The sequence below is a fragment of the Anser cygnoides genome, chromosome 17 (assembly GCF_040182565.1).
Source record: "Anser cygnoides isolate HZ-2024a breed goose chromosome 17, Taihu_goose_T2T_genome, whole genome shotgun sequence".
Classification (NCBI taxonomy): domain Eukaryota; kingdom Metazoa; phylum Chordata; class Aves; order Anseriformes; family Anatidae; genus Anser; species Anser cygnoides.
This window is the reverse complement of record NC_089889.1, coordinates 4,127,815-4,141,414: the sequence shown is the minus strand read 5'-3', so window position 1 is coordinate 4,141,414 and position 13,600 is coordinate 4,127,815. Positions and strand designations below refer to the sequence as shown.

Genomic DNA, 13,600 nt, shown 5'->3' with positions numbered 1-13,600 from the left:
AACAGCAAGCAGGTCGGGTCCCTTGACCTGAAGAACTCGCTGTGGGGGCAGGAGGAAGTGTAGCTGAGAGCTGAATGGGGGACGTGGACAGGCAGCAAGGTCCTGCACGGGCCCCCAGGCAGGTGATGGGTGTTGTGTGTCAGGACGTGCGGTGGGAGATGGCGGGGGGCTTCCTGCACAAGGGCTGTGCTGATGAGCAGAGGGACCTGGCGCTTTTAAGGTGGAGGTCTTGGTTTGTGGTGTGAAAAGGGTCGCTCATCCCGCAGGAGCGTTTGTGACCCTGACCGGCTCCTGGAAGCAGAGTGAGCGTGAGGGATGGAGGCAGGGCAGGTGGGACACCCCCGGCTCAACGGCGCCTGGGCACGATGGGGACGAAAGAAGGGGCCAAAAGCCTTGTGATGGAGAGAAATCCAAGTGCAGCCCTGCAGTGAACGTGCTGCTGTTCTGCGTGCACCTCTGGCTGCAGGGGCCGGGCTCCAGCACCAGGCAGTCAGATGTCCGGGAGGCCGGCATCGCCGAGAGCTGTCCCCGCCACGCCGCGACCTCTTGTCCGTGAATGGCACGCTCAGGCAGGACAGCAAAACATCGCTGACAGCCCTGGCTCACTGGAGAGGGAGGGGGGGAAGGCGTCAGGACGGATGCGTTACTGTGCAGCTGCTGCAGGCGCTAATGGTGCTGGCAGCAGCCGTGGCCTCAGCGCGGGGATGGCAGCAGAAATCAATGCCTTCCAAGAAGAGGCCACGCGCAGTGTGGTCACCTCCTAAAACAAAAGGCCAACTCAGCAGCGTCTGAGAGATGGATGGCAACGAGACCGCGTCAGGACAATGAGGGCATTTGTCTTCTCAGCACATGTTGCATCCCCGTAGGCAAGATAAAAATGCACGTATTCAGGCAGGTTTTTATTACTGACCTTATCTCCAGCAGTATAGCTGATCGTGGAGGAGCTGTTTGTTTGTTTTTGTTTTTTTGACTCTGCAGCGAGCTCCTCCCAGCGTTTTGGGGAGGATGTGGGGCAGACAGCAGCGTGCTTGGGGCCAGCCTGCTTTGATCAATAACCACCTCCTCTGCGCTTCAGCAGTGACGATCTGCAGAGGTTTCCTCTTGCTCCCGGAGAAGATGGCTCTCCGCAGTGCTGGGGCAGCAGCGGGCGCTCTGCCACCGTGCTGGTTCCTCCCAGACCTTCCCCCTTCTTCCTACCTGAATCGGATTGGGGCAAAAAATTGTTTTCTCCAGGCAGCGGCTAAAAAGTGCATTTCTCGGTCTGATGAGCAGCTGCTGCCAGCGCCAAGGGGTATCCAGGCACCAGAGAGCTTTTCCTTTTATTGCTAAAATAGGTCACACTTGCTGCTGGCAGAAAGAGATTTAAAGCGACTTCTGTTTTTCAAAGTACAAAGTGGGGGTGAGGGACATCTCCTGCTCCTCGGGGACTCCCCATTTCGGGCCGGAGAGCCGGTCCTCTTGGTGGCACTGACTGCGAGCCCAGCTCCTGCTCAGCCAGGGTTACGTAAAGCGGCCCGAGCAGCAGCTTAGCGCAGGCGGTAGCTGCTGGATGGTCGCAGGCCCTCGCAGGTTTCCCGTTCGGGTTCGCCGCTCGGTGCTGGCGGTGTGCTCGTGGGCGTGGGAAGCTCGGCTCAGCCTGCTCGACCTGCTGCGTGCCGTGCCGTGCCGGGCGCTCGAGCCCCAAACGCCGCGTTCGACCTCTCGGTCTGGCGTGTCACCTCTGGCCGGCCTTGTTGTCTGGGGAGTAGCTCGGGGTGTCAGAGGGTGTCCTTTGATGTGGGGAAACGAGCTCTGCTGGGAGGTGTGCAGGGCACGCCGGGGCAGCGGCCAGAAAGTGCCCGGCTCTGCTTGCCCTGAGCCCCGTGGCCCGGGGGGACGCCAGCCCCACCAGCGGGTCCCCGCGGATCAGAGGCGCTCCCAGGACAGCACACGAGCAGTGGGAACGGGCTCCAGGCCTTGTCATCTAAAAATTAGTCAAGGGACACTTCACAAATAGGGGAGCAAACAGCAGTGCGTTGTTTTTTTGGCTCCCCGTTCACACCGCACCATTATCACCGGCCTCATTCCTGCCCAGCCGCTGCGGCAGCTCTTTGCAACGTGACGCTGGGCAGGCTGGTGCTGAGCAGCGAGCGACACGGTGCTTGGAGCCCTTGGCTTCAGCCGCGCTGCCCCAGCAGCTCGCCTGCCTTCGGGAGGCGAGGGCACGGGGAGCCGAGGGGCCGGGACGAGGGCGCTGTGTGCCGGGAGCCCCGTGCCGCGGCCCCGGGAGCCGCCTCCGCGGCGCGGCGGAAGCCGTGATTAGAGGCGGCTGCTCCAGCGAGTGCCACCCTGCGCGCGGAGCCGGCTCAGCTGGCGGATGTGGTGAGTGACCCCGGGACCGCTCCTACTGGGTGTCGGTGCAAAACAAGAGTGGTGGTTTTAAGCGGAGCCGTCTTTATTTTTGCACTGAAACTCGGAGGGGAGCTCCTGGTTGCTTTCTCAGCTGGAGACGTGGTAAGCAGCCGGGGAGGGATGTGATGCTTCAGGCAGCCTGAGCTCTGTCGCAGGTGCTCGCCTGGCTGCGCTCGACATCTCCGCGGGCTCGTTCCTGAGCTGCTTCCCAAGGGAGCCAAAAGCGCTGGGTATTTGTACTTGTTTTTCTGCTGGTGGGAGGAAGAGAGGAGGAGCGGTTCGGTTTTGCTGTTGCGAGACCAGCTCTTCCTTTCCTCCAGCCTCCTTTCTCTGGGGTCTCGCGTTCAGGGGCTGATTCCAGCCGCGGCTGGACGCTGTCCAGCTGGGGCGGTTGGCCGATGCCCCGTCCATGTGGCCGCGCTCTTTGTGCTGCAGGTCAGAGCCCGGGGTGCTTTCAGCATGGCTCTCAAACCTCCTTCTCCTCCTCTCGCTGGAGGTCAGGCAGCTGCGAGCAGGGGGAAGAAGCGAGGCACGCCAGCAAGTGCACACGGTCAAAACAGAAAGCGAGAGGCGGCAGCGAGCCTGTGCGGCTGCGTGCAGTCGTTGGTGCGGTGCGTGGGTTATCCCGAGGTCAGAGGACACGCAGAATTTTGCTGGAGAGCTTACGGTAGGTGAGGCGGCAGACTGAAAGCTTCTGAAAAAGAGTTTAAAGATAAGAAAAAGCTTTTCTTTTTCCTTTTCTCCCATGGGGTTGTCTGTGTTTTTGTGCCACTGCAAGGCTTTTCTGTAACGGCGCATTCAGTCTCCTGGCTTCAGACAGTTTGATTATTGTATCTAAATGAGCCTGATAGACTCGGGTTATTTAGGGTCACAGGATTTACCAGGAAGGGGAGGGAGACGGCGCTCTCAGTGCTGCAGAATTGAGTAATAACACAAAAAGACCTTGAGACTGAGCGCTTTCATCAGCCCCCCCTCCCAGCACCTCCAGGCAGGGGAAGTGCAAGCGCCTCCCGCCTCCCTCGCTGGCAGCGAAGGACAGCTTTCTGGAAGTCTGACGGGGCCAGAGCACCTTTTCAGTCTGCTGCATGAAGAAGTGTATTTTAATGAGGCTGCTTTTGGCTTGTTAGCATTTTATTTATCTAAAGGCTGGCCATACGCTGTGCCGCGCTGTGCTGGTGATTTATGGCGCTGTAGGCACTCCGGGTCTGCCCGTTTCGGGCGATGCTGTTATTGCTGGCTCGGCCCCGCCGGCCGCTTTCTGTGCTGTGGGGCCAGGAGCTGCTCAGGAGGGCCCGCTGGGGAGTGAACCCAGCCCCTCCAGAGAGGCCAGGGGCTCGCAGCAGCCCTCTTGGCCTTGGCCTTGGGTGCTGAAGTCTGCCCGAGGCTGCTTGGGGCCGCAGCCAGACTGCTAAATCACCGTGCAGGGTACGCCGCGGGCACCTGAAATCCGAGGTCCTGCAGTGACGGCTGTCTGCCTGTGTCCCCTGCCCCCTTAGTGGTCGCTGCACAGCCCTGCGTTGTTTGGTGTCCTGGTGGAGAAGGGCTGCCCCTCCTCGGGGGGTCGCTGGCAGCCGGGGCAGTGCAGCGGGGCACCGAGCCCTGGAGAGCTCGCTCCTGGGTTTCACCGAGGTGACTTGTTCCAGCGCTACTGCAGGTGCGTAGTTTGAAAGTGGATAATGGAGATTTTCCTTGTCATTTTTCTAATTTTACTTAGCTGGCTTCGCCCTAAGCTTTGGAGATACGGCTTGCTGGTTTTGAAGTGTCTGTTCCTTGCACGCGAGATTGATGGCCCGGGCCGGGGCAGCGATCCAGCATGGCGTAATACCAGGTGGCTTGTGAAGGACGAAGGGAGCAATGCATTTCTGAGCTGGAAGACGGAAAAACTCGGCCTCTTCACTGCGCTTGGACGTCTAGCTGCTCCCAGGCACAGCGATCCAGCCTTCCTGTGCTGGCTGGGTGACTCCATAGTTATCAGTCTGCCCGCAGCCGGGCCCGCTGGCAGGGTGCTGCTGCCCGTGGGTCCCCAGGGCTGGCTGGGCATCGGGGCTACTGCAGGAGCAGGTTGTCCAGAGGCGTTGTGGAGTCTCTGTCCCTGGAGATATTCAGAAGCCATGGTCCTGGACAACCTGCTGGGGTTGTTTCTGCCTGGGCAGGGGTTGCACCAGATGCCCTCAACCGTTACGTGATCTGTGAACCCACGCGAGGACCTGTGTGCCAAGGCTGGGCTGTGGGGATGCTGGGGAACAAACGCCTGTGCCAGAGGACAGCTTCATCCCCCCCGTGCTCTGTTGTAGAGGCGTTCTGGGGGGACGTTGCTTACAGAGCTGACCCATGGGGTATTGTGCAGGCTGGCTGCCACCTCCATGGGTTAGGATGGCTGCCCCGGGGCTGTGCCTAACGCAGCAGTGTTCTGGTGGTGTGGGACAGGAGAGCCTAACCCCCAGCTTGGGAGCTCAGCCTTGGCATCGCCTTGAACGTTCTCAAACCGTCTGCGGCTCCAGACGGTACAGTCGTGGTAGAGAGGAAACTCTGGCCTGTTTGTTTATCCTCTGCCTACGTCGCTGGAGCTGACACAGTTCCTTTCACCCAGGGTTGTATTTTTGGGAAGCTGCTGTTTTATCAGGAGAGTGATAAGGTCTTGAATTTGAAACTTCCCAAGTGACTTTGGTTGTTTTGCTTTGGTTTTTGTTTTGGAAACATTCCCCCTCTTTTGGTGCAGTAAAGAAACGTAACTTCTATCAATACAAGTGGAAAAGGTGCTCGATTCTACCTTTTGCTCATCCTCTCCTTCTCTTTGCATCTCCTCCTGCCTTTGGCAAACCATCCTCCTGCTCCCCAGACCTGTTGATGTGTCCGTGTACCTGGCATTCCACTCTCTTTCTGTTTTCTTAATTTCTATTCCATGATGTTTACAGAGCTTATGAGAGTCTGTAAACCTTCCCCAAGTCACAAAGTACATGCATGTGGGAGCACCTGAACCAGACGGAGCCACAGGAAGGAAAGGAAAGGAACAAAGTCCCACGAGGAGGCAGGGGGTGAAGGAGAATTGAGGGCCCTGCAGAAGGTGCTCTGACCCTCAGTGGGTTTGGGGAGTGGGAGGAGGCTTTGCACGGGGCAAGAAGAGATGCAAAGAGACGAGGAGGGGAGAACACGAGCAAAATGTGCAAGTGAGCAAGACTCAGCAAAACAGCGGACAGAAAAGGAGCAACGCGTAGCTCGGGGCTGCAGAGTTTTGAGTTGCCGTAGTTCAGTTGTCTTATAGCTGCCCATGAGCAGGTGCCAAAACGGCGCTAGAAATTGTGGGTCAGGCTGTGGGGTGAATCACGTCGTGCTGTGGTGTCGGGGCGCTTCACGTGGCACCGCTGGACCCCGCTCCCTCGCTCCTGTCCGTGCGCGGAGGACGCAGCATCGCTGGCGGCAGGGTGTCTCCCGGCGTCTGCCTTCAAAACGCGGCCGAACAACATCAAGGTCTCCTCTGGAGGCAGCTCGTAAACCTTTCCGGCACTTGCGTCTGAAGAACACAGCCATAGCTCACAGTGCAATTTACTGCAGTAACTTTCGGAGCAATTAATCCACCTACGTTCTGCCAGGTCTCCCACGGTTCCTTTGACAGTTCATCACAGGGCACAGAAATTTGTCACGTTTAATCCCCCCTCAGTAGCTTTTTGTGTTACGTTTTTTTCCGGTAAAACCGAGCGCCGATGTGAGAAGTGGAGCCGATCTGGGAGCGTTGGGGGACTCCTGGCAGAGCAGAATTGGTGCCCTTGGTGCTGAAGCCAGCGAGCTGTGCCTGTGGTCCCAGCCCCACCACGGATCAAGTCTCCTGGCCGCATGAAATCCTTTTCTGGAAGGGGGCAGAGGAGGAAAAGGCGAAGCTCAGCTGAGTGTTGTGGGCACAGGGAAAGGAAAAACAGATGGTTCTCGGGACACTCGAGCCTTTTTTTTCTTTTTCTTTCTCAAGGGCACAGCCTCCAAGCCTCCCAGACGGGTAATTCTTGTTTGTACGCCCACAGCAGGTGACGGGCCTGGTTGCGGGCCTGCTGGCGTGCCTTCCCAGACGTCGCGTGTTTGTTTTGTGTGCAGATGTCAGGAGCTGCATCGCTTGCTTTCTGGGTTTTGTTTTAAAACTGGGATGAGTGTGAACGGAGGGAAACTTGCTGTACGTGGGCGGCAATCCTGCTTTGGCCGGGGCAGGGAGATCCAAGTGCTCAAAGTGCTCCTGCCTTTCGGGCGTCTGAGTTTCTCCCGGCTGTGGCTGGGCCGGCGGTGTGTTCTGACCCCAGGACCTCACATACGGGGACTGCAGAGCTACGAAAAGCAGGGTAGCTCCCTCTTGTAGCACCCGGATTCACAGCAGAAGCCGAACATCCCTGATGAGATGAGTCAGGGGTGCCCTGCTCCTCGTGTCGCGAGGCCTGCCCCGGAGGCTGAGGCCTGAGGCAGAGCCGGAGCCTGGGGCTGCCTGGGGCCTTGGTTCCTGGGCCCTCCTCAGCTCGGTCAGAGCAGCACCACCACAGCATTGCTTCTGATGGTAGGGAAAGATAAACCTGGTTCCCAAAATATCCTGGTATGCCTTTCGGACACCCCCCGCCCTTCCTCCTCCATTTTGTCTTCGACCTTCTTGGCTTTTGTGTGAGAGAGGCCGAACTTGGGGCAGAGGCTCTGGTTCTCTTGGCTCCCCTCGACTGAGTGCTTAGCATTTTTATTTTTCTTCCTGGCTTTCCAGAAAGTTACTGGGCAAACGCGTAGTTTTATCCTCTGTTGGCCAAAGCTGTCGGGCTTTGATACTTCCTCGTACTCTGCGGCTGGAGGGGAGCACGGCATGCAGTGCCGGGTGCTGCGTTCGCTTACACCTCGGGAAGGGCTCTGGAGGTGCAGCTTGGTGCAGCGTAAGCTCCAAAACCCTTCCTCTGCCTGCCACTCCGCCTCGCTGAGGTTCGTCCCTGCTGTGCTGGCGTTTATCAGTCTTCATTACATCTGATCAAATAACGTCTGCTGCAGCTGTTCAGGCTGAGAGGTTTTCCCCTCCCAACTGCAAGTACTTGGTGTTTCGTTTGTTGGGTGTTTTTTGTTTTGTTACTGACCCTGATGTTTCTCTCTCTTTTTGAGGCAGTTGGAGCTGCCTTTTTTTTTTTTTTTTTTTTTGGTGTCATTCTGGGTGAGGACTGTTCGAAATAGACTCCCAGGTGGGATCGGTTCTAATGTAAATATGTGTCAGTGTTACCACGGATATTCTGTGGCAGGGCTTTCTATGCTGTTGCTGAAGGTCTTAGTTAATTAGATGATTACTCTTCTTTTCTGGTCAAGTATCTATCTGCAAATAAAAAATAGCAATTGAAACGTAGCTGCTGAAATGCTGTTGCTGGAAGCAGTCTGTGGCACAGAGCAGGAGGGCTTCTTATTTAATTAAAGTCAGGAACATACTGTACTGTACTCTCCAAGGGTCAAGGAACAAAAGGGACGTGCACATAATAAGTAGCGAACTATCCTTTCAAACCCCTCTAGCTCAGCCCAGGGGAGCTGTGTTTAAAGGGGCCTATTGAGATAACATTTGTGCTTTTTCCTCTTTTTTTTTTTTTCCCCTTTATTTCTCCATATGGCTGCGTGGAAGCTGAAAGTATCCTGCGACTTTTCATTTTCTCCTTACTTGTTCTTAGTCTTGGGTTTGAAGCCGTCATCAGAACTGCTGGTATGCCAGAAGTGCTGGTGTGCCTGCTCTGGGGCTGGGGCTGAGCTCTCGTCTGGGTGCTGTGGGGCTGGAGGCTGTGGGGGCCCAGAGCATTGGCACCGCTCCTTCCGAGCATTTGGGGTTCACGGCTTTCCTGAAAGTTGCCGCCGTCCTAACGAGCTGTTCTGTTTGTTCCTGCAGGATGTCGCGCTGTTAGAGTACCAGCATCATTCCAGGGATTACGCTTCCCACCTCCCGCCGGGGTCTATAATGCAGCCGCAGCGGAGGAGGCCGTCCCTGCTCTCCGAGTTCCAGCCAGGCAATGAAAGGTACCGCGGGCTGCTCCGGGGCCGCTGGGCACACCGACCGTGTCAGCAGAGTTCACACAGACCTGGGCAACTTATTATAACTTATTACCTGGTTACTTATTGGTACTGACTGCGTGCAGGTGCTGCACCTCTCTTAGCTAACCCAAGTGGCTCCTTTGCCTTCTGGTTTCTCCCCCTGCACTGTCATGCATTTTAAAGACACCTTAAAAACAACCAAAAAACCCCACCACACACACACACAGACACCATCTATGAAGCTGCACATCTCTGTTTAGCTACAACGTGCTGCGTTAGCTCTCTCCAGCATAGAAAATGTGCCGTTGGTTTTGGTGTGCGGCTCCCTGGGCTGAAGGGAGGGATGAGAATAGCTCATTGCCATTATGCACCTCCGCTTCCTCTTCTGCTGCTCTTCCTCCCTGTTTTCGTTGGTTTTGTTTCTCTTTCTGTATTCCCCTCGCCACTTTCTCTGAGGTGCTGCTTTCCCTGCCCGATGCCCTTGCGGCTCTCCCCGTGTCGCTGATCGCTTTCGTCGCCTCCTGCGTCAGGCTCTCGGTGTTTGTGTGAGCAGCTCAGGCAAGTGCCATGAGGCTCGCGGTGCTGTAGCTGTATTAACCACGGGAGCTGATCTGTTTTAAAGGCCATCGCTCTCGCTCTCTGTTTCATCACAAAATGCTGCTCTCTCACAGTTTCTCTTCTGCATTTGATGCTTAGTGGTTTTGCAAAAAAAAAAAAAATTGCCTGGAAGTGAAATAAGAACCTTGCAGCAGTAGGTTTATGCAAAGCATTTTTTTGATGCTCGCTCCCTAGGCTAAGAATAAAAGTAGTGCAGAGTCACTGAGCCGCTGCCTGTGGCCAGCCAGAAATGAATCTGCTTCTCTAAAATCATAATTGTTAGGGGAGAGGGAAGGCAGTTGGACTAGATGATCTTTGAAGTACCCCTCCAACCCAACTCTTCTGTTCTTTATCAGGCTGCTGAATGAGTAAGGGCGCAGAGTAACCAGGGCACCAGGGACTTTGCTGGAAATGCCGACAGGATTTTTCTAGTGGGATGGATTCAGCTTGGTGCTCCGCAGAAACAAAACCGTGATAATTTGGAGGCAAAAACCATTCTCCCAAGTTAGTTTTGCATATGCTCTACTGGACGGGCTCTTCTGTGTTGTGGACAGGCCGTGACCCTTGCATGTACAGAGGCGTAATGTCACTTCTGACGACGAGTCATTTACGGCTGCGTGACACGCTGCCTTGACTTGCTTTGATTCCCCAGCGCCGACTTCTCCTTAGCGCAGTGTAACACGGTTAAGTTGGAAGCGGACCAGGCTCAGCTAAATACGGGGGAGATGGGTAGAGAGGACCTGGCAACATGTTCCTGCCTGCTTTGGATTTTCACACTAATTACGGTTTGCAGAACGGAGAACCAGTTCTGCTCTCCAGTAAAAGGAAGGTTTCAAGGTCTGAATATGCTGTTTAAAAAAAAAAAGAGATCTTGGTTGTTCTGTATAACTGAAGAAACAGCTGCAAGCCTTGGTGTGCGCTGTGCCACACACCTCATCTGTTGTGGTCATCCAAGCATCTCCATTCGGCTTACAAATGTTTCAGACTCCCCAGACTTATTTTTTTTGTTGTTGACAATCACGTGGACTGTGGGCAAATGTTAATTGGGGTTGTCAGGTACACAGGATACGCATCCAAGCGGTTATGGTGGTTGCTTCAGCACTTTCAACCTGAACGATTAAGTTTTGGCATGCTATAAAAAGAATTCTTTTTAATGACAGACCCAACTTACTTTGCATCCTTTTTTTCCTGTAGCATCTGAAGAATTGAACTTTTGCAAAAATTAGACTTGATAATAAAGTTAGCATTGCCATTTAAGTTTAGCCCGGTTGGCATCTTGTGCCAAAATGCTTGGATATAAACTTAAAAAAAATAAATAAAATTGAAATTGTGCTTCTGGGGATGCAAAATGAGGGGTCTGCAGAAATTTTCAACCTAGTGTAGTTAATTATTGAAGTCATTTTGAGTCAAGCTGAGGTTGGGGGGCTGCTAGTCTATCTCACAACGCCACTTGCTGTTTCTCTGCATCCTTAAGTGCTGTGCTTTAAAACCTCTCCCGTGGCCTTTGCTTTTCCATCTTTGTAGAGTGAGGGTCTGCTGTAAAGCAGCGCCTGATGCATTGTAAATGGAGCCCTTTGGGAGCGTGGTCGCTCACCTGAGAGCTGCAGGGCCCTGCGACTCCTGGAGCAGGTCGGGCTGGCCGTTGATATTCACCCCAAAACCCAGCTTTGGGTCTGCCTGCAGCGGAGCAAAGGCAGGACGAGGGAGGGCGGTGAAAGCAGCCGTCTCTGCAGCTGAGTCCCCTTTGGCAGGTTCACGCCAGGCGCATCTGTAAGCACTTTGGCTTTGTTCCTGGGCTGGGATTGATGGGTTTTGAGCAGAGGCAGCTGGCTCTCAGCACGAGGGGCTGGGAGGAGGGAGCGACCAATGGCAAACAAATAACGTCTGCAAAGCGGGCACGGGGGAATAAATAGAGGGAAGCACAGGGTGTGCTGTGTCTGAAAGGAGGAATCTCATCTGGGTCTAGCTGTGCGATGCCCTGCCTGGCACGCAGCGCTGGTGGGCGTCAGGCATTTGGTTATGAATTTCCAGGCTGCTTTTCCTGCCTTCCTCCTCCTCCCCTTGAAGCAAGTGTCAGCTGCGGGGGGGAAACCCTTCCAGTCCCCTCTGCTTTGGGTATTGGAGAGGAAGCAGCCTGTCTGGTGTTGGTTGTGCTGTCTGATGCTCTTCCAGGATCACTCCCACCCCTTAAAGGAATAAAGTTGTGAGTGCAGTGCAAGTGGAAGGTGGTTAGATGGGCTTCCTGTAGCGTCGCAGGTTTTTTTTTTCCCTCTCCAGGCTGCTGTTTTGTTGTGGTCACGAAGGAATAGTCCGGTGAAAAGGGAATTAGCAGTGGATTAGTTCACCATGGACGTGATTTTTTAGGTACAGATCAGGTGCTGGTGGCAAAAACTCGAGTGGTAACGTGCTGGAAGGAGCGGGGCTCTGAGACAGTCCCAGGTTTTGGGTCAGTCAGCCCTGAGAGTCGTCGTCATCCCTTGGTGGATGGGCAGAGGCTCGAGCTCCCCGTGTAGCATTCCTGGCTTGGAAGAAGGGAAGGAAACTGGAGCCCTTTGGAATGCGCTGCTATAGGGCCGCCTGGCTCCGTGGCCCTCGGCAGGGACGTGCTGCTTTCCTTGATGACTTTTTTGGTAGCAGGCTTTTTCTTGGAAGGATCCAGCGACTTCCCCTTAGCTCGTTCAGCCGGCTGTGCCAACTGGACTGCAGGAGCGAGGAGCAGTATTTCAGGATCCGCTGTTGGTACAAGTCGTACCATGAATGCCTGCAGAGGAATGTCCTGGCAAGGTGACAGGGATTAGGGTTTTTCCCTCTTCTCTGTGTATTTTGATGTGAAAGGAGATGAAGTGGATTGAGTTAAACGGCAGGTGCCAGTGGGGCGAGGGGTCTGCAAAATCAAAGACCTGGGCTTTTCTGGCTTGGTGCGAGTTACAGTTTTGAAGCGAGATTCCTTGTTAACGCAGGAATGCTGGGGTGGATTATGGCTTCACTGGCAGAAAATGTGGCCGTAAATAAATGGTATGCATGTTAACGCGGTGTGTTCCGCCTTTGTCCAGAATAAGATGAGTCACTATTTTCATAGGAGATTATTTTACCAGTTCATGAGACCGTGCTCTCTTTTTGGAGTCTTTCTGCTCAGCAGTCAGAAGGAGTTCGAGGAGTTGGCCCAGCCTTCATCTCAAGTATGATATTTGGGATACGTTGAGCAGCTGCTGTGCTTCTGCAGCCATCCGAGATAGCCATGTGCAGTACAGCATGAGAGCAGGCCTAATTACTGCGCTTATTGGACGTGATTAATCCTTCTGGCCGAGGAGCCCGGGGAGTTGTGGGAGTCTGGAGCGGGTGGGGAGCCGGTGCGGCGTGCGTGGCCGCTGGAAATAATGTGCACTTCTCAGCCTTCATCTGTGCCGGGCCAAATGGCACCAACTGTTCTGGAGTTAACGGCGCGACCAATCTGATTTTATTTATGGTCTTTAATTAAAGTTTCCATTTTTAAAGGTGACCCTTTTCTCGGGAGCGAGCGCCGGTGCGGCTGAAATCCCCTGCAACTGTAGATCTCGGTGGCTTTTCACACTTGAAATCGTGTTCTGGGAGATGGATTTTCTCCCTCCTTAGATGAACGTGGGAAAATGCTGGCTGGGGAGGGCAGCTGCTGGCGCGTGGGTGCTCGGTGCCGGTGTCGCGCCTTGTCCCACGAGCACCCTCTGCTCTCCGTGGGCTGTGGGCACGTCCGCGGGTGGGCGCAGAGGGTGACTGAGGTGCCTCAGAGGAGGTGTGGGGACCCCAGGCTTCGTGGGATGGGTCACTGTGCCGTGGCAGGGAGGTGCGAGGGGAAACCTGAGCTTTGCCTTGGCTGCCACGGAGGCATAACAGTTGGTGGAGCAACATTTCCATGCGTAATCTTGAACCAGATTTGTTTCTAGGGAGGAAAGGTGATCTTGTGCTGTGTGCAGCAGGTCTGATGAAACACGGGATGTCCCTGAAGTCGTTAGGCCAAGGAATGCTCCAGCGACCCAGGACTGCCAAGAGGTTTTTCCAGCAGGGCTCCAGATTCGGGAAGAAAGGTCTGAAGAAAGGTGAATGAGGAGCACGTCGGGGAGCTGCAGGGATGCACAAGCGTTCGTCCTCCTGAGTGAGCCAGTGCCGTTGTGTGGCACGGTGCTGAAGCTTCTGCTGGTCCTGGCCATGAATAATTCAGGCTCCACGCAAGGCCCTCTTAAATATGCACGTTTTAAAATAAAGCATCTGCTCCCTTCAAATCGCAGTTGGCTCGGAGGAAGTTGGCTGAGGGGTTTGCGTGGGGCTGCCGAAGCACAGCCGCCTGCCCGTGTGTGCGGGAATGCAGGAGCACGGCGAGGACACGCGGGGGACCTCCTGGCAGCGGGGACCTGCAGTGCTCGAGCATCCCGGTGAGCGGAGTGTGCTCGGGGTGGTCCCGCGCCCTCGGCTTGCGAAGACACAGCCCTGCTGCTGGCAGACGTGGCTCAGGGCGTGAGAACTCCACCTTCCCTACCCAGACAAGTCGTGCTGTTTTTTTTTTCCCCTCCCTCTCCAGCTGTATGACAGAGGGAATATATCAGCCACCCCTGTGCGTGTTTTTCTA

General features: G+C 55.1%; 1 protein-coding gene across 21 annotated transcripts in view; it reads left to right on the top strand.

Moving 5' to 3' along the window:
* NCOR2 (nuclear receptor corepressor 2) overlaps window positions 1-13,600 on the top strand; it is a 234,396-nt gene that overhangs the window by 72,753 nt on the left and 148,043 nt on the right. For 12 of the 21 annotated variants that reach the window (XM_066979209.1, XM_066979208.1, XM_066979204.1 and 9 more), the window contains one exon: window positions 8,261-8,388. In XM_066979209.1, the coding sequence (XP_066835310.1) occupies window positions 8,261-8,388 (128 nt within the window). Of the gene's footprint in view, window positions 1-2,639; window positions 3,059-8,260; window positions 8,389-13,600 lie in introns of those variants that run through there. The other 9 variants (XM_066979202.1, XM_066979201.1, XM_066979210.1 and 6 more) reach the window with 4 other exon arrangements.